At 45.1% G+C, this 20,663-nt stretch overlaps 2 protein-coding genes across 2 annotated transcripts in view; one reads left to right on the top strand and one right to left on the bottom strand.

The window, feature by feature from the left end:
- Positions 1 to 4,229: 4,229 nt before the first annotated feature.
- On the top strand, positions 4,230 to 19,720 carry Adh5 (alcohol dehydrogenase 5 (class III), chi polypeptide). Its single transcript, XM_027395816.2, has 9 exons — positions 4,230 to 4,385; positions 7,136 to 7,237; positions 9,018 to 9,159; positions 9,681 to 9,768; positions 14,022 to 14,241; positions 14,324 to 14,584; positions 17,222 to 17,357; positions 19,025 to 19,163; positions 19,465 to 19,720. The coding sequence occupies exons 1-9, from the start codon at positions 4,374 to 4,376 to the stop codon at positions 19,487 to 19,489; spliced, it is 1,125 nt and encodes a 374-aa protein (XP_027251617.1). The 5' UTR covers positions 4,230 to 4,373; the 3' UTR covers positions 19,490 to 19,720.
- Metap1 (methionyl aminopeptidase 1) overlaps positions 17,102 to 20,663 on the bottom strand; it is a 41,627-nt gene continuing 38,065 nt past the window's right edge. The window contains exon 10 of the mRNA XM_035452003.1: positions 17,102 to 17,554. Within this exon, the coding sequence (XP_035307894.1) occupies positions 17,514 to 17,554 (41 nt within the window). The 3' untranslated portion in view covers positions 17,102 to 17,513. The remainder of the gene's footprint in view (positions 17,555 to 20,663) is intronic.

Raw genomic sequence — 20,663 nt, 5'->3', positions numbered from 1 at the left:
AGTCCTTGAGCTAACAAATCCACAGGGGAACATATTTAGGCCAAAGAAAATTAAAGGAACTCCTGGGGCACTCAAGGTTCAAAGTTTCCAACATAAATCAATTGGTGGAGGACTGTGTGACTCAATGCCCCCCTTGCCAGGTTACTAACCCACATAAGAAGGTGCTCTAAGTAGGAGGAAACTCAGAGGGGGACTACACTGAGGTAAGACCTGGCAAATATGGGTATAAATACAGCCTAGTTTTGTAGACACTTTCTCAGGTTGCATAGAAGCCTTTCCCATTAAAAAAGAGACAGCATCCATAGTGATCAAGAAAATCATTGACAAACTCATCCCAAGGGATGGACTTCCTTCCATAATAGGGTCAGACAATGGGCCAGCTTTCATCTTAAGTAACATAAGACTTAATTAAAATATTGGGAACTAACTGGAAATTACATTGTGCATACCACCCCCAGAATCAGACCCTAAGAGACCTTAGCTAAATTAACCCTAGAAACTAGTGATGACTGGACACCCCTCCTATCCTTTGCCCTTTTCCATGTATGGAACACTCCCTACTATGTGGGTTAACACCCTGTGAAATCATGTTTGGCTGATGCCCTCCCTTGGTTCCCAGGCTCCCCTCGGAGGCCATGGCTAAAATATCTAAATATAAGTTTCTTAACTCCAGGCTTTCCAGACAGTCCAGGACAAGATTTTCCTGCTCCTGACACACATCTACAAGCTGCCACCTGCCAAGCCACATAACTCTAAACCATTAGACCTCATCTGGGTCCAGAGCCATCACAAGGAGGCCCTTGAACTGCACTAGAAGGGACCATACACAATCCTCCTAATAACCCCAACTGCTATTAAAGTCAACAGGATCAAGATCTGAATTCACCACTCTCATGTGAAGCCTGTCCCTGACATCGAATGGAAAATCTCCTGACACTCAACAGACCCCTTAAAGCTATGACTAAAAGGGATCCAGGACTTACTTTGATTTGCTTCTGGCTTGCTTTTCCACTGGCAAAATTAATTCCCAACCCCCACCAACCAGACTATTAGCTGGGTTCTTTCTGATACTGGGGATGGATGTATCATCTCCAACCCTATACCCCATGCATCTCTGGGCACTTATTTCCCCACATTCTCAGGAGATCTCTGTGATCTTGCCAGGACAGCCTGGGACACTGGTCTAGACAGAAAGACCCTATCTTATGATGACTGCTCTACAGGCTACGGATGTCACAGATAACGCCTGAAGGCCCACTTAAAGGCTACCAAATTCTGTGTTTGTCCTGGTCTGGCCACCTCGAGATTCCAGGGGACCAGGATAATTCTTTAGTGCCACTTCAGGATGCAAAACTAGAACTTCTTGGTATACCAACAAGCCAGACCTTATTTCAGCTACTAGGAATTCTAATCCCCACCCTTGGTAAAAAGACCTCTAAGACTGTGGAACCCCATTCTGATCTCTATTACAGTGGCTGGGAGACAAGCTAACTGGGTAACTGGAAAAACTTGGGGGCTAAGACTATGATTTAATGGTTATAATGAAGGAGTCTTATTTACCATACAACAATTCATAGTCCCTTTACATGGGCCCATCCCAGTTGGCTCAAATCCAGTTATGAACTCCTTGGTTCAACTCACAGGACCACCCCTTCCCAGGACAATCATCCCCCTTAATAATGTCAGTCCCACTAGAAAACTCTCCCAGCCCCAAGGACCAATAAATCATGCTTTTCTCTCCTACTGGCTATAGATGTTTACTATAAATAATTATAAATAATTCTCAGTCAAACTGGACCAGACCTGTTGGTTATGTTTAGACCCCTCTCCTCCCTACTATGAGGGCATAACAGTCATTTCTTCATACAAAGAAAATTCTTCCCGCATAACCTGCCCATAGGGAACCCACCCCAAGCTTACATTAGGATCAGCCCACTGGCCTTTGTATCCTGCCATCTAACAAACCCATTCTGGAGGCTTATCTGCCCCTCTGAGATTCCACCTACTTATTACAGCACTTGCACCGCCTGTTACCTCACAGCACCTGAAGGCACCTAGTGGGCATGCTCCATGTGTACACACCCAGATACTACAACAAAACTCAGAATTCTGTGTCTTCATTCAGATTTTCCCCCAAGTCCTTTATTATTTTGATGAGACCATGACAACCCACCTAGCCACCTTCCCTCCACTTGACAAAGGTAGTCTCCGGCACTCCACGTTCCAACTTTGGCAGGTCTGGGAATAGTTGGGGTTACCCGAATAGGCACTACTGCCCTTGTGTTACAATATGAAAATTACAAGACGTTAGGTGCCTTGAGTGATCAAGATCCGGCCAAGTTAGAAAAAAATCTATTTCCCACCTAGAATCATCCCTTAGTTCTTTAGCATCCTCAGTGCTACAGCACCACCCAGGATTAGACCTCCTCTTCCAACAGGGAAAACATGCCTGGAGCTGGGAGCACAATATCGCTTCTAATCACTCAGGGGTGATAAAAGAATCTGTGCCTGGTATGTAAAAGGTTACAATATCGAGAAAAACAATGGAGGAACAGTTCTGATTGGCACGAACCCTTGTTCTCATGGTCATCATGGGCCACGACCTTAATAACCGCACTGGTAGGACCCCTATTGATCCTGTTGCTAGTTCTGATTTGGAGCGATGTATAGTCAACACTCTCCTCCTTATTATAAAAGAATTCACTGGAGCAATTAAATGAATGGTCCTTTGCAGCCAATATAGGCCTCTGCCTACAAATGACACAGAACTCACATTAAGTTCAAACATTTGACTTTTGTTTTAACTCAAGGGGGGAATGAAGGAACTAGGGCCAGTTGTTTTTTAAGGGGCCAGTTTGCTAAGACCTCTGCCCCATATTACCCCATAATCCTATGACTCATGTCGGACTTCAATCAGACCCTCAGGAAGTATGCCGGGCCCGGTGGCCAATCGGGTCCTACCTGACCACACGTAGGAACTGTTCTTGCTATCTTCAAACAGAATCTTGGCACAGCAGACTGAACCCTGACACAGCCACCACAGCTGCTGACCAGATGTCATTGGCCAATCACTAAAGTCTCTCCTGACCAGTCAGGGTCTCCACCCAAATCACTTCATGCCTAACCACAGCTGGAATTGCCCTAAGCAAGCTTAAAAGGGACCACCTCACTCCTCCCTGTAGTTGGTGCCACTTTGGGTGGACCCCAGCATGCGAATTTTTCTGTCTTGAGAACAAAGCTGCTTTCTGCAATTGCATGTCTGTGGTCTTCTGGTCATTAGGGGCGACCTAAGGGCCCTACACTGTGATTCTCGGGTTTCTGGCTGGAGCAAGTAGATGGACACACCTGCCATCAACACGGAGATGTAAAGAAAGGTCCCTTTAAGAAGAAAATACAAGACTGGTTTTAAGTGAGTTGAGTTTTAAGCACTATGAGCTACCCTAACACACACGGGTATCTAGCAGGCACTTTGCACTTCAAGCCTGGAGTTTAGGAAAGCCACCCTGACTGGAGACAGAATCCGGTAGTCACCCTATAATCATTTTATAAGTTAAAAGTCGGAGTGTGAGTTAGTGTGAAAAGAGGGAAGGACTTCAAAGAGTTTTGTGGAAAACGTCAACCCTTAAGGTCTTGTGTTGAAGAAATAAGCCTTGGAAAATACAAAGAGAATGCGGTGTCTTTGCAGGCACATTTCAACAAAACCTCCGTGTGTCCTGGCAGCGTTTAGGATTACGTAAGAACGCAGCATCCTCCGGCTATACACAGACGCTCTACTCTGAAAACGCACCCATTCTGTCCCTCGTTCCGTGTCCTATGGCCCCGGGAAGCTGCTGGACCCGGAGCCAGGGCAGGTGCTTCTAGGACGGCCCCTCTCGCCCCAGAGTCCCGCGTTACCACGACTCGCCGCTGGGGGCAGTGTTGACGCATCCCGTACCCGGAAGCGCCAAGCGGGGGGAGGGGGAGGCACGGAAGGCGGGGCTAGTTCCTCACGTGCTTCAGGGGCACTGGGTTTCCTCGCGTTGTTCCTCTCTCACGTCTAAGCCTTACGTGCGAGGGCTCACCAAAGTTAGGCAGGGAAATACCACAGAGACGCTTTGCAGCGACTCCGTCAGACCAGCCCCGAATAAAAAGCGTCACCGACTCTGGATAAAATCCCCGCCCTCGCCAGCAGGGGAGCGCGGGAGCCAAAACCCAGGCTCCGCCCTTCCGGCGTTAGCCCCGCCTCCCTCTCAAGCTCCGTCCCTCTGCACGCGGCCTGAGCATCAAGGTCCCGCCTCCCGCGCTCGGCCCCGCCCCTCGCGCACGGCCCGCCCATTCCCGGGATCCGCTAGGCTTGTTGCGGACGTTTTGCTCGCGAACCACAGCTTGCGGACATGGCGAACCAGGTATTGAAACGCGGCATGGGCCCGAGCGGAGGAAGGGAGCGCCCGTGGGGTATGCCGCCGCCAGCGGGGGAGGCGACGGCAGGGAGGCTTTGTTTCGGCCCTGCGCTTGGGAGCAGCCCGCGGGAAGAGGCGGGATGGAGTAGCTTGCCCGGATCGCACTTGCAGGATGGCGATGGCGTAGCTGAGCACTGGCCGCGCTCAAAACTGCCAAGCAAAGTCAGGCTCTTCCTTGGGCCTTCGCTTTCCGTGTGCACCACCGTGTACATGTTTCTTTAAATCACGTCTTAAGTGTTTATTGACTTTCAAGCCCATCTCCTGTAAACCCGGTGGCTTGCAACCTTTATTCTGTCGACATATTTCGTAAGCATCAAGTGAACTAACAAAACCCAACATTCCTCATTAGGTTCGCTTCTGGGGTAAGGAAGAGCTAGCTCATTGCTTTAGATGCACGATAAAAAAACTGTATATGGAGTTTTAAACTTTCCAAGAACCACATTTGAGAAAGAATAGATAAAAGTAATTCTAATGCTATGTTTACCCAACTTAATAGTCACAGTATTGTTTCAAATTGTTAGCTGGGATATTTTTACTCTTCTAAGCTTTCAAAATTTACATCCATAGCCAATCTCGGGTCACCCTGACTTTTTTCTACTGTTCAGTAGCCACACATGGCAAATGGTTAATGCATTAGCTAGCACAGTTACTGTGGGGAAAAGGGGCCAGCCAAAGAAACGCACCCTGAGCAGAACCACAGAAACACACTTTGGCCCTAGAATCAGCCAAATTTGACTCGAAACCTGGCAGAAAACCATCCAATCCCTGAGCACAAGATCTAGCCAGTCTGAGCTTAGTGATTGAAATCTGACCAATCCCCACCCTATAAATCTCCCTGGGAAAACTCCACCCCTAAGAATCCTTATATAAACCCTGTACCTGTTCAGCTTGTGGCTAGAGGGCAGCCACTCTCCTGGATTCTTTCTTTCCAATAAATCTCTTGAATGAGGTTTGGGTGAGACCTTCCTTCACCACTGGAATGGAGCAAGCAAGGGGAGCAGGGCTGTAACACTTTTGCTGGGGAAACCTTCCCCTAGCAAAGTGAAGTTGTTAAACTCTGGGGACCAGAGCCTAACTATAACAATTTCACCTGGGAAGCCCTCCCCTGCTGGAGCAGAGCTGTTACACTAGGGAAGTCTTCCCCCTGGAGCAGGGCTGTAAGCTACTACACTTGTTGTGACTTGTGGTATTCCTTGGCTCCCGATTGCCAGAATACTTTTCCACCCGAGCTGTAACACTCAGTATCCTGTGGCTCCCGAGTGCCAAAATTCCATCCAATCCACCACAATGCTTAAAGCTACGAGAGATGGTTATGGTATTTTTACATATCCCCCATTTGGATTTTTTTAGGATCCTTTCCACTATGTAGTTTTGCACTACAGTGGTGTTTTGTAAGCTATCCCAAGGGAAAGAGTGTTAGGATACATGATAATAAACTTGTGGACCCTTCAATTACTTACCAAACCTACTGACAGGACCTGGGTGGGATTTTGTTGTTTCTCTTACCTGGCTTGTCTTTTGCTGTGTTGGGGATCGAATCCAGGGCCTTGTGCATTAGAGGCAAGTGCTCTGCCACTAAGCTAAGCAACATCCCTAGCTTTTTGGACAATGTCTCACTATATGACTCTTGCTGGTCCAGAACTTTATGTGGGCCTCAAACAGAGATCCTCCTGCCTCTGCCTCCCAAGTGCTGAGATTAAAAATGTGTACCTCCACACCCAGCAGGACCTGTATCTAATCTGTTCTTTTCCATACATTGTACAGTGTCATGAGCATTTCAATTAGATCTTTTTTTTAAAATAGTGTTTACTGTGTGTGTGTGTGTGTGTGTGTGTGTGTGTGTGTGTGTGTGTACCACGTGCATGCAGAAGCTTGTGGAAGATACAAGAAGGCATGGGTCCTCTGGAACTGGAGTTACAAGTAGTCTTGGGCATGTAGATACTGAGCACTGAACTGAGATACTGAGTCCTCTGCAGAGTGACATCTCTTCAGCCTTTCGAATAGTGTGTGGGGGCGGGGGTTGTAGTAGTGGTTTCTCCAGGGAGGGTTTGAGATAGGCTCTCTCTATGTAGCCCTGTCCTGCAACTTGAAATGTAGACCAGGCTGGCCTCAAACTCACAGAGATCCACCTGCCTCTCAAGTACTGGAACTGAAGGTTTGCGTCACTATCCCTGACCCTCCAAATATATGTTTTTAGTATATGAATTATATGAAACCTAAAAAACAGTTCTCCATTTCACACAGAGGTATACGTTTTTCTGTGAATGTGCTGTTCACTTTAGTTGTGTGTGTCTGAGTTTGTAATGTGTGTGAGAGTGTGTTTGTGTATGGTCACGTGGAGGTCTGAGGCTGACATCAGGTGTCTTCTTCAATCACTCTGCACCATCTGTATTGAATCAGGGTCTTTCACTTGAACCCAGAGCTCAACAGTACAGTTAGTCTAGCCAGCCAGCTTGCTCTGAGGACCCCCGTCTGCAGTCTGAGTCTGCCATCTGTAATTACAGACAGGCCGCTACATCAGGTGTGCTGTGGAGTTGCGCTCTGGTCCTCATGCTGGCACAGCAGGGCCTCTACCCACTGAGCCGTCTCCCCAGCCCTGGTACACGCTGACATTAGCATCATCGTTATCTGAACTGACCATGAAATAGTTATTAATTTAGGAGGATAAACTGTTCACTTCCTTCCCCCCACTCTAGGTGATCAGATGCAAGGCTGCAGTCGCCTGGGAGGCCGGAAAGCCTCTCTCCATAGAGGAAGTAGAAGTGGCCCCTCCAAAGGCTCATGAAGTTCGAATTAAGGTAATGTCACAGCAAGGCACTGTGGGAAGAAGCTTACAGTTAGGTCTTCGGAGAGAAGAGTGGACCTGAGGGCCACAGAGGATTAACCCAAAGGGTTGAGTCGAGGAGAAAGCACTGGAAGCCTTCCAACTGCAGAGTCACAGAGCCCTCTCACCTGCCCCCCCCCCTTCATTCTGTATTGCTCTGGGGCTGAGAAGAAGCCAAGCCCCCGGATTAGTGTACTATCACGACATAACTTTTTATGGTTTGGGTTTACGGTGGCTTTATATGATCCTCTCCCTTCTGCTGATCCCATAACTCACAGTGTGGTGGATTAGAGTCAGTAAGAATAGACACAAGCTTCAGTTTTGCTTCCAGAAAACTGCAAAAGGGTTTTGATTGATTAGAACAATGAACAAAGTTGCCTTGCCTAGAGAGCTCTAAAATGCCCTGCCCCTGGCGGACAAGGCCAGGGTCAGTGGATTCATTAGTCCCCTGCTTCTTACCCTCTGCTGTGACTAAGAAGAGAAGTTACCCCTAGAGAAAGGCAGAAGGCAGCATTCCCGAGAGACCTTTGACACCTTAACATTTATGTAATGTGGTTTTACCCTCTGCTCTAGTTTGGCTTTTTGGTTTTATTGTTTTTGTTTTTGTTTATTAATGTAAAACATTAATGCTTTAAATTCGTAACCATTCCATGTGTTTTGTTCCTTAACATTCTGGAAAAATGTTCCTCTTCATGGAAGAGTCACTGGTCTCTTGCATCATCGTGCCACCAGACACACTGTGCACACACTAGCCTGTGTCCCAAGGTTCACCAGTATCTGATTGAGAAGCACAAAACCCAATGCTTTTAAGGTCCTTTTCAGCCAGGATCTAAGAATCTGAAATCTTATAATACTTTGTGTATTTCTGTTCATGTGCAAAAGTTAAGCTGATTGGTGCTGACAGTTTGTCCAAGATAAACTGAGATGAGTAGTGTGGGCACAGTGACAGCTTTCTTCCCCAGGAAACTAGTGGCTTTCAGCAGAGAGCAGGTACATAGGACGGAAGCAGAAAGCATAAATACAAGATTTTGCCTTTAATTGCTTTTTTCGTTAATGGATATGTCTGTGTGCCTCTATGAGTCTGTATGTGCCAGGTGCATGCAGGAGCCTGAGGAGACGAGAGGGTGTTGAGCCCAGAGGAGTTGCAGGTAGTTATGAGCTGCCTGAAGTGGGTGCTGAGAACCAAAACCCGCATCATCTCAAGAGCAGCAAGCACTCTTAATCACTGAGCCGTCTTTCCAGCCCCAAATATGATTATTAGAAGCCAGGGAGAGTCCAGTGAAATTGTGTATATCAGCAAAAAGACTCCATTCCACTAAAAGCTCTGAGCTTTGGCAGAGACCAGACAGACAGGCACCTCTCAGAAATAATGTCTTCTTAGGCATCACATTCCCCAGGTTAGGGAGCCAGCAGTGAGATGGCCCCGTTTTGGTCCTTCTTGCAACTGAAGGCACGGCACTGGTGAAGCCATCCACTTTACCTCTCCTTGTTCATGTACACCAAAAAGGAAAATAGCTATGCCACGCCTCCTTGCATATTAATGAGGCACCATTCATAGGAAAATAGCTATGCCACGCCTCTTTGCATATTAATGAGGCACCATTCATTCTCATTACTGCCAAGAAGTCTCTCAGGTCTAAGAATTGTAAGCATGCTAATTTTAGAGGAGTAAAATTATAAAAGAAATGTATCTAAAAGTCTCCAAAATGTGGTGTGTGTATGCTTAGTTGCTCTTTCTCTTGACATCCTGGTAGATCATTGCCACTGCCGTCTGCCACACCGATGCCTATACCCTGAGTGGAGCTGATCCTGAGGGGTGTTTCCCGGTGATCTTGGGACATGAAGGTGCTGGAATTGTGGAAAGTGTTGGTGAAGGGGTGACTAGGGTGAAGGCAGGTAAGGAAAGCATTTAATTCACTCATAATGATTTTGGCTTGTTTCGGTAGGGACAGTACTACTGGTTAACTATGCAGAAATTTATTTATGAGCAAGTCATCACCTACGAAAGTTGTCACAGTTAATTTTACTGATCTTGGAACACAAATATTTGGATTAATTTCTTCCTCTTTGATTTGCAGGCTGCTTTTTGTTTGAAACTGTCTTAAGTACATTACCAAAAGCAATTTTGGCAAGTTACGCAGGAGTATTTAGAGATGCATCAATGAATTGGTGTTTTTGAAACATACCGACCTCTTTATCCTCCAATTATCTAGAGTTTCATTTAGATCAAAAACTTTGAAACCTATCTTTTTGTGCATGGTTGGCTAGTGTCTGGACCATGCTCTTTAGATAACGTTTCTAAGCTTTGAGGCTTTGTCTTTGGGGAGTTGCATCAGCTGGTGAAATTAAGAGGACTACTGTGTTCACTTAGAGCCAGCTGCGTCATTCGGGATAATAAGGTCACATTTGTTTCCCAGGTGATACTGTCATCCCGCTTTACGTCCCACAATGTGGAGAATGCAAATTTTGTCTGAATCCTAAAACAAACCTTTGCCAGAAGATAAGGTTAGTATCTCTTTTTTAAAAAAAATATATGTTTACTCTGTGTGTGTCTGTTGCACATGCAGGGGCCACACACAGCATGACATCAGAGAAGCTCACCCCCCACCTTCATCTTTCCCCCTGTTGCATGACAAAACTCCTGGGGAGATATAACACATATGTCTACTTACCCCACATAAGGAGCCTACCACAGACCAAGGTAGATACCCACCGAAGTCCAGGTTGGTGAAACGAACCATGAGTTTTATGGGGGTCACTTACAGGAATATGGGTAAGGGATTACTTACAGGAGCAGAAATACTGAAAGACATTTGCATCACCAAAGCCCACCCCAGCGTGGGTGACAGCTCACAAAAGCTGGGAACCTGGAGCTCCATGCACAGCCTGCAGGCAACTCAACAAGTTACAGAGTGTCCTTTCCAAGTGACTCAGTTGCTCTAGACCTCTTCCAGGCAGCTGCTCTGCCCTGAGAGTCTTTGCAACTTGGCTCTCTTATCTCAAGGGGACTCTTAGCTTTTATTGCTTACTCTGGCAAGAAGGGGCCTAGTGAATCTGGCCAGTTTCAGGGACTTCCTGAAGCTGTTTTCAGTTGTTTGCCTTCCTGCTTTAAGCCTTGCAGAATGAAATGTTTCAATTTCAGAGAAAACTGTTGCACAGCTTGCCCAGGCCATTCCTTTGAGACAGGGTCTCTTAAATGGAAGCTGTCCATTTCGGCTGTAATGGCTGGCCACAGCTCCTGGGTCTGCCTGACTCCATTCTTCCTCTCCTCCTGCCCCTCCCCCAGTAGTAGGGTTATAAGCATATGGGATCAATCCTGGTATTTTACACGGATTCTGCAGTTTTGAACTCAAGCCTCCATGCTTGCACAGTAAGTGCTTTTAACTGCTGAGTCATCTCCCCAGCCCTCTTTTAATACAGTCTTAGAATAAGAGATCTTATTAACAGTAAGTACGGTGTTAGAGCGATGGCTCTGCAGTTAAAAGCACTTGTTGAACTAGCTGCTCTTCCAGAGGACCCACGTTTGAATCCTAACACCCACATGGTGGCTCACAACCATCTGTAACTCCAGTTTCAGGGTAACTGACACCCTCTCTGGCCTGCAGCAGCAGGCACAGTTATGGTGCGCATAAATACATACATCCAGGCAAAACACCTACACACACAAAAAAAAATAACAATCACAGCAAGTAACCGTGTAGTGATTGATACGGCGCCTTTTACAAGAGTTAATTAATTCTGTCTTTAAAGAGGCCTTGCTGTCAGTGTTACTAAGCTCTGTCTGTTCAAGGAAGAAAAAAATCAAGACTCGGAAGTCATCAAGTTTGCCTAGTTTCACCAGATCTAAGACGGGAGCTTGTAACCAGGAATGGTGGTCCACACCTGTAATCCCAACACTTAGGAAATGGAGGCAAGAGGTTCGAAGCCCAGACTGTAGATGTATGGCCTTGTTTCAAAGAGCCAAAGAAGGGTGGTATAAGGGGGTCAGAGTTTTCTGAATACATTCTCTTCCTGTAATAGCTAAATTTACGAGGGAAGACTTTTTCCTTTAATGAAATGAAGTCCTTTTTATGAGCTCTTTTATTGTGCATTAAATCAAAGTAATAAAAGTTACCACAGGAGCGTTGTGTGAAGCCTACAGGATGTAACAAACCCCTTGACACAGAAAGGGCTGTTCGTTGTGAGGTGTGGCATACCACTTAAGGATCCTTTGAGACCATTTAGACCTTGTTGGCTGCTTTTTTTTATTGTGGTAGAACATATATCCATACAGTATTCATGGTACACAAATTGTAAATGTGCAGCCCAGTGAGTGTTTTCTTGTATACACCTGCTGGCTAGACCCTTCTCCCAGGTACAGGTGGAGATCTTCACCGGCACCCCTCTGTGTTCCTCATGTCCCTTCCAGACCCAGACCTGATTCCTGCAGAGGTCACCACTGTCCTGGTAGCTTTCATGTAGACCTTTGTGTGGTTGAATCACGAGGCATGTGCTGTCAGGTTTCTTCCATTTGTGTCTCTGAGCAGTGTCCAAGTTCCTGTGTACATGTCTACTTTTGTGTTGTTTTGACATATTCCACTCCAGCTACCAGGGTTTGTTCATTTGCCTGTTGGTTGATACCAGGTCATACCAAGGGGGGACTGTTAAAATTAGTGCTACATCCTTACCTGTTTTATGGTAGGTATGTACGCTGCTGTCTCTAGAAGGAGTCCTGTGATTTGATTGGATAAGGTGTGAGAAGTACACACACAGCTGTCCAGTAGCTGTCTACTCCTAAAGCAATGTATTGATGGGGGAGGTCCTTCTGTGTATGTGTTTGTCTTATTGGTTGATAAATAAAGCACTGTCAGCCAATAGAGAAGCAAGTTAGGTAGGACTAGTAGAGGAGGATTCTGGGAAATGTAGTAGAGAGGGTTACCATGTGATCCCGGGGCACTGGCGTCCTCTATAAGATAAGTCTTTATAAAACATATAGATTAGTGATTATGGTTGATACTTAAGACAGAGCTAGCAAATGAGAAATCCTAGTCATTGGCCAGAAGCATTATAACCAATATTAATCTCTGTGTGTTATTTGGGGGCCCTAACATGGCAGTGGAACTCAGGCGGCTGTCGGAAAGAGTTATCCTTACAATGTATAGACATGTTTCCTCCTCTTTTGTGTATTTATTTGTGTATATATTTCAAAATATTTGTCTGAATGTGTCAGGTTATTGTGTTTATTAGAAATGGTAATGGTTGGACCTGAGAAGATGGCTCAGTTGGGAAAATTCAGATCCCCAGAAACCACATCAGAGCCAGCTGCAGTAGCACAAGCGTCCCAGCCTGCCCTTAGGGAGGTGGAAGGAGACTCGACAATCAGTAGATAATTCACCCAGCTGACTGACCAACACAGTAGCCAAGAGCCCCTGTCTCAGAGAGGGTGGGGAGACTCAGAGCAACACACACACACACACACACACACACACACACACACACACACAGTGAGCCCTCACACCATTGGACACAGTGCTAATGCTTTTCTAGCCAGGCAGTCAGATTTTTGTAGCAATAATCTACAAGGAAGACGCTGCTGCTTCTCCACACTGTAGTGAGACACCAGAAGCAGTAAGCACTTCATCGAGTAGCTCAGGGCTACCCACATCTGGCTAAGCCTGCACTCCTAAGCAAATGCCAGTTCCCCGTCTCTTGTAAGGTAATTGAGTTTGGGAGTTGTTTTGGGGGGCATTTTGCTAGTTTGCTTTCCCCCTAGTGGTAATCAGCCACAGTGGAGGATGATACTGACACTGATGATGCACACCTTTAGTCTCAGCACTCGAGGTAGAGGCGGCTGGATCCCTGTGAGTTTGAGACCATCCTGGTCACATATCACCCTCAAGTTGTCACCCATGGCTCCGTGGTGAAGCCCTGTCTCAAAAAGAGGTGGGGTGGAACTCAGAGCCTTGAGAATATTACCCCATAGAGTGTCTTTGTTTTTCACTAGATGAGTTGGACAATCGTTTGGGATCACTTCTTACATAAATTCTAGTTTGAGCTTCATCATTTATGAAGCTTTATTGGCTTGTAAATTTTTATGGAATTTTAAAATAATGTCATAGGAGTTGAACCTGTTGGAATCCATTCAGTTCTGATAGCACAACTTAACTGAGGTAGAAAATAGTGGATGCGCTGCTTATGGTATACAGATCCCAGACTGACGACAAAGCTGAGGAAGATCCCAGTCTTCATATATCGAGAAAGGTGTTTTTGGAATGTGGAAAGTTGTTAATGAATGCATTAGAATGGTGGTTCTCAATCTGTGGGTCATGACCCCTTCAGGGGTCAGACAACAGATACCCTGAATATTAGATATTTACATTACCTTTCCTAACAGTAGCAAAATTATAATTATGAAGTAGCATCAAAGTAATTTTATGGTTGAGGTCACCACAGCATTAGGAACATTGAGAACCACTGCATTAAAGGTTAGGGGGTTTTTGTCTTAGCATACTTTGCTCGTCGTTGTTTGTTTGTTTGTTTGTTTGTTTTTGTTTTTCAAGACAGGGTTTCTCTGTGTAGCTTTGGAGCCTATCCTGGCACTCGCTCTGGAGACCAGGCTGGCCTCGAACTCAGAGATCTGCCTGCCTCTGCCTCCCGAGTGCTGGGATTAAAGGTGTGCGCCACCAACGCCCGACACTGGTCGTTGTTTTTAAAACTAATTTTTTTTTCTATAGTTAAGGAATGAGTCTCCCTTCTATTTTCCTTTTTCTTGTCTCTAGAGTGACTCAGGGGAAAGGGTTAATGCCCGATGGCACGACCAGATTCACCTGCAAAGGAAAGCCTCTTTTCCATTTCATGGGAACCAGCACATTTTCTGAGTACACAGTTGTGGCTGACATCTCTGTTGCTAAAATTGACCCTTCGGCACCTTTGGATAAAGTCTGCCTTCTCGGTTGTGGCGTTTCAACCGGCTATGGTGCTGCTGTGAACACTGCCAAGGTAAGAGACACTGCTGGAACCCTGGCTGTCCTGTGAGGCTGTGAGTCTTGGCATGCCACTTACAGAATGTCTTTGATGATAGGTGGAGCCTGGTTCTACCTGTGCTGTCTTTGGCTTGGGAGGAGTTGGATTGGCAGTGATCATGGGCTGTAAAGTGGCTGGTGCATCCCGGATCATTGGCATCGACATCAATAAAGATAAATTCGCAAAGGCCAAAGAATTTGGAGCCACTGAATGTATTAACCCCCAAGAGTTCAATAAGCCCATCCAGGAAGTACTCATTGAGATGACAGATGGGGGAGTAGACTTCTCCTTCGAGTGTATTGGCAATGTGAAGGTCATGGTGAGTATGTGTACCTCCCTTTCTGTGCCTGTAATACTTTTCTAAAATGAAGTTTCCTTGTGATTAAAGGTTGTTTCGTTTTGGAAGGAACAACTTCGATAGAAATTTATTCTAAGAAAGGGGAGAATAGTAATAGCTTTTTGAACTACTTGGAACTATTTGAGAGGGAAATGATAGAAGGGATGAGGGAATGATGAACAAAAAAAATGTTTCTTTGCTTTTGGGTGCATGTTAACTGCTTATCTCGTGAAACGGAAAGCTCAATGGTGTGGAGAACATGAACTTTGGAATTGGATATGCACACACATCCTGACACAGTGACCTGAGCAAAGGATTCGGATTCTAACCGACATGGGTGACATTAAATAGTGACTGCCTTACACTCACTTTTGACAGCTTCTTGCACTAAACTTTTCTGTTTATATTTTATGTGTATGAATGTTTCGCCTGTGAATGTGTGTGTATATGACATGTGTGCTTGGTGCTCACAAAGTCAGAAGGGGGCATCGGATCCTCAAGAACTGAAGTTAGGGATGGTTGTGAGCCACCTTGTAGGTGCTGGGATCTGAAACCTGGTCCTCTGTAAGAGCAGAAAGTGCTCTTAACTGCTGAGCTCTCTCTCCAGCCCTAAAATCTTTCATTTTAATTTGAGTTAGGGTTTACTTCTATTTTTAAACTGATACTTAAAAGCATAAAGTATGCACATTGATGGATTGCCAGGTAATGGTCAGTCCTTTGTGTACTGTTTACATCTGCCTGAATGGGGGAAACTAAAGACTGTCTGGCTTTGTTAAGTAGAAATAGCAGCTAGCAGACACTTAGGCTGTACTGCAGTAAACATAGGGCTGCTGCATTCTTGTTTGGGTCAGGGTTCCCCAGTTTTACCTGATCCATTTCATCGTTCTCTTCCTTCCTCTCAGGAAGGAATTTTTCTGGCAAAGAAATTTTATGAGGAGAGAGGAAGTCATTCCTAGGAAGCCTAGCCTTAACTTGATGAGGCCTCTGTGTATGGTGTTGGCAGGGTTTGTGGTGTGTTGACATTCCTTTAGCTCACCTTCTGTCTGCTCGGTGCCTGTCAGTCAGTCGGTCTTGGATGGGGTGATGAGTGTGACATGGTTGTGAAGAGTGGGTTTTGGCTTTTGGAAGCTGTGTTGGTGGTGCACTTAAAAAGTCTTCTCATCTAGTGAAAAGTAAAAGTAGAGTGGTCCTTCTAATCTAACAATACCTCGGGCACCAATCCAAGATGAACTTCTAGAATCTGCCCTTGAACCATCTTTCTTCCATTGCAGCTCAATCTGTCTTTGGGCCAATCTTTCCCTCATGACCCTGCCCTCTGTGCACACCAGCTGACGTAGCCCAGCCCTTCCCTGTCCCAGCTTTGGAGGGTTCATTTGCATCCCAGGGCCTGGGCACGTGAGACTACACTCTGAACAGCTCCTTTCTTCCTCCGTGGCCTTCACATTGTCACAGAGGCTTACAGAGCTGTTTTCTTTTGCTCCTTCTCCAAGGTTACTGAGCTGATGTGCATTTCCATCTCTCCTTTCTCTCTCTCTCCTCTTCCTCCAGAAGCCATCATCCATATCAGAACAGTCCCCACCTGCACCATCCTTAATTACCTGCCCCCTCCCTTGTCATGTTGGAATCAATCTCAGAAGCTTGAGAAATCTGTGTAAGCCTTTCTTCCTCTTTTGGATTCTCTCCTGGGTGGCATTCTTCTTCCTAGGTGGCATTGGGTTTGACTGCCCTGCCCACCCAAAGAAAAAACCATCACAGTAAATGGTTTCCTTAACCATTTTCTACAGCTAATGAGAGCTGAAGCAAGAGGGGTGGACAGCTCAGACGGCTCCTGCTCCTCCTTTCCTGGATAATTCTACAATGTTCCTTTGTAATCTTTCTGATTGTTGCCATTCTTACTGGAGTGAGGTGATGTGGTTTTGAGTCTCTGTGACTAGTGGTGTTTAACATCTTTTCATGTATCTACTTGTCATTTGTGTCTGCATAGGAGAAATGTCCCTTTATATCCCTTGCCCAGGTTGTTTGGCATTTTGTTGTTGGGATTTCAGGGGTTTCTTGCAATTTTACAAATGATCTGTGTGCTGCATCCGCACTCTGCTCTCTGCTGTGCAGAAGTCTTTATTTGCTGTGTTCAATCTGTTTATTTCTGCTTTCACTTCCTATGTTGTTTGAGATATTATCCAAAAAAAAAAAAAGTTCCCTGTTCACTGTCTGTAAGTACTTCATGTTGTCTTTCAGTAGTGTGAAAGTCTCGGGTCTTAAAATTTTAAGTCTATTTGCAGTTTTTTGGTTTTGTTTTGTTTTTTAATGACTCATGAGAGAGAAGCAGTCTGGATTCATTAATTTTCATTGTGGATATAGGGTATAAAATCAAAAAAGCAAGCAAGTAAAAAGCCTTGTTCAATTCTTTTAATATTCAGGTTAATTTTTAAAGATGCTTGTTAAAATATAATTGCTCAGTAAAATTAAAATTACTAAAGATTAAGTTTGGGAGTTTGTTGCTTTTTTTTTTTTTTTAATGGCTCTGTGTCAACTTCCCTCCACTAGAGGTTTCTGGGGAAGAGGGTATGCTCAGTGCAGTTCATGGGCATCTGTGACTGCATCTGATCTCTGTGCTTGCAGAGAGCAGCCCTTGAGGCGGCCCACAAAGGCTGGGGAGTCAGTGTGGTGGTTGGTGTAGCTGCTTCGGGTGAAGAAATCTCCACTCGTCCATTCCAGCTGGTGACAGGACGCACATGGAAAGGCACTGCCTTTGGAGGTAACACCATGGATAAGTAGATTTTCTCTACTCTGTTTCCACTGGCATAATTTACATCCTAGTCTCATTGTCTTGGATTAACACAAATCATCACAAGTTGTATTTCTGTCATGAATTGTTTCATGGGAGACTTGAAGAGAAGGCTTTCAGAATTCGTCAGTGTTGGCTGCTGGTGCTGGGAAGGCATTCTGTTTCTCCTGGAGTTAACAGACCAATGATACAGGTTTCAAAAGAAGAGCAAGAAAGCCGGGCGTTGGCGGCGCACGCCTTTAATCCCAGCACTCGGGAGGCAGAGGCAGGCGGATCTCTGTGAGTTCGAGGCCAGCCTGGTCTCCAGAGCGACTGCCAGGATAGGCTCCAAAGCTACACAGAGAAACCCTTATCTCGGGGGAAAAGAAAAAAAAAGAAGAAGAAGAGCCAGGTGTTGTGCTGCAGCATTTAATCCCAACACTTGGGAGGCAGAGGCAGGTGCAAGGCCAGCCTGGTGTACACAGTGAGTTCCAGGACAGTCAGAAACCCTGGCTCAAAAGAGAGAGAGAGAGAGAGAGAGAGAGAGAGAGAGAGAGAGAAGGAGAAGGAAGGAGGGGGGAGGGGGGAGGAGGGAGACAAGAATTAATGAGCAGAAGGTGGAGGCAGGATGAGTGAACTGCCCAGGGTTTCTTGTGTGGACTTAGTTGTCATGATTGCTCCTTCCTTAGAGAATGCAGCCATCACTTGGTGTGATCAGACTTCTTTCTAAATAACACTGGTACAGTAGTAACCAGTGCTGAGTCCTAAACTAAATATTGACAAAAGTTTTTAAACAAAATTAAAAGCTATCAAACTGATCATTTTCACACTTAGGTGTGATCCTAAGAGGGGTTAGTCGTTTGGGAAGTCTTTGTGGTGCTCAGCTGGGGAGAAGATACCAAACATGTCTCACAGCCCAACTATTGTGAAGAATAACCTCCATCGTTCTTACAGTCTTTCAAAACTAAACAAACCTATCCTGCCATCCTTGGGGGGGGGGGGCTGTAAATAATCCCAGGCACTTTAAATGATCTGTTTAAGAGAAGGTGTGTCAAGATCCCATACCTTATATTGTTTTGGCTTTTTTGAAACCCACCATAAAAGCCTTCAAAAGAATGCTAAAATGGGGGCATAACCCAAATTTTCTTTATGATTATACTGTTTACAAGATGTCAGTCTGATTAAATGGTTTCTAGTATCTTGGAACTATTTAACTGGCACATGCTCCTGGAGGCACCATACTCCTGGAACTGGTTTTGAAGGGCCTTTGAAGCCAGAGTTCCATGTACTAGCTAGGCAAGTGCTCTCCAGCAGAATTATAATCTGTTTGTTTTTGAGGCAGAGTTGACCAGACTGGCCTTGAACTTGTAATCCTTCCCGCCTCAGCCTCCACAGTAGAAGGCTTTTCAAGTCTGTTTCATCAGGCCCAGTGTTTAGTAGCCCTAATAGAGGAAAAGATCAACTCTGAAGTGTTTACTTTTTCACAGCCCAGGGTGTGTCCGACTCTTCCTGCATATCATACCAGTTCTAGCCTGTTTCATCCCTTGAATTCCAATTAACCTCTGAACTGTCTCAGTGTCGCCCAGGAAAGGAACGTGACTAATCACACTGTAGAAACATGTTGCATAAATTATCCTTAAGAATGTGATTTCCTTTAGGATGGAAGAGTGTGGAGAGTGTCCCAAAGCTTGTGTCTGAATATATGTCCAAAAAGATAAAAGTTGATGAATTTGTTACTGACAATCTGTCCTTCGACCAAATTAACAAAGCCTTGGACCTGATGCACTCGGGGAAAAGGTGAGCTTTCAATTCAGCTGTACAATACAGAATTAGTAATGGCCTGTTCCAAGAGGGAGGGGGATCAAAACAAATAGAATGTCAGTAGTCTAAAAGTTCACCATTCAGGGCTCAGAGGGACAAGTGTCTGCGGCTAAGCCCAATGACTTGATTTCAATCCCTGGGTCCCACGTGTTGGAAGAAGAGAACTGACCTACACATACATACATACATACATACATACATACACACACACACACACACACTAAATAAATGTAATTTTTTGTTCATCTTTAAATTTCCTTCTTGCTCTGTCTCACAGCATTCGAACTGTTCTAAAGCTGTAAGTTCAGAAGAGAACATCCTGTACGTTCTCCTGTGATTGGATAAGAACGGACTGACAGATCTGCAAGCCTCTGAGACTTCAGAGACTACTAAAACAATGTGTGTAATCATGGCTCTAATCAAGGACAAGGCAAATAGTCACAAATCAGTTTTTTGAACGTCCCACATAAATAATTTCGGCTCATCAAGAAATATTTTAGCCTAATAAAAGTGCTTTCTACCTTTGCATGTAAGTTTAATATCTTGTCGTGTCTAGACCTTTAGGCTGCCCTGTATGCCATCTAGAAACAGTGCTGACCCAAAAGAAAGGCTGGCTTTTAATTCATCCACATGGGTTTAGTTAACAAGCCAAGAATAGAATATTTTTTGACAGCAAATACCTTTTAGAAAGGTATACTACCAAGCATTCAATAAACTTTTGTTAGGTTTATTCGGGCAGCCATTTTGATAATAAATGTATGTAGCACTGTCTTGACAACAACCAAGTTGCCAGGTAGACTACTCGGCCCTGCTGGCTCCACGGGGCTTCTTTTGGTAGAATTTTGAGAAAACAGTGTATTCAGTCAACTGGACCCTGACAGTTCCACATGTGTGACCGGTAAAGGGCATGCAGAATGCACCATGGATTTGCTCCCACTTCTATGTATCCGTGAATACTCAACTACTCCAAAGATCCCCAAATGAGGCCATGCTGTGATGACTGCACAACAGTGCCCAGTAGCATCTCCGTCATCTTCTCACATGGCTCATTTTAAGTCAAACAGCCTGAACTACCTGGCGACCTACCCAGCTACTGATAGTGCAAATTTACTTCACAGTCACACTGCCATTTAAGCTGTTGCTAAACTGTGATGTCAGTGTACAAAGGTGCAATTTGTCCCCTTAGCCACACAGTTAAAATTAGATCCCTGGTGTCTTGGTCATGTGCTTCTCTCAAGACACCACAGTACAACTGTGCTTACAAGTTCATATTACAAAGATGCAAACAATTAACTTCGGTTTGTTTGCTGCTGGGAGTTGGGTGGGGAGGGTGGAAAAATAGTAACAAGGCCAAGAATCTCATTACTCCAGAAAAAAAGTTTGACCAGTAAAAGCTGTGCATAGGGATTTCTTAACCCTCTTCACAAGTTTCTTTCAGTAGATGGTAATTAAATAGATCCTCAACCAGTCAACATG

This window comes from Cricetulus griseus (assembly GCF_003668045.3).
Source record: "Cricetulus griseus strain 17A/GY chromosome 1 unlocalized genomic scaffold, alternate assembly CriGri-PICRH-1.0 chr1_0, whole genome shotgun sequence".
Taxonomy (NCBI): domain Eukaryota; kingdom Metazoa; phylum Chordata; class Mammalia; order Rodentia; family Cricetidae; genus Cricetulus; species Cricetulus griseus.
Note: the sequence above shows the minus strand (reverse complement) of the source record. Positions and strands in the feature narration are given on the sequence as shown.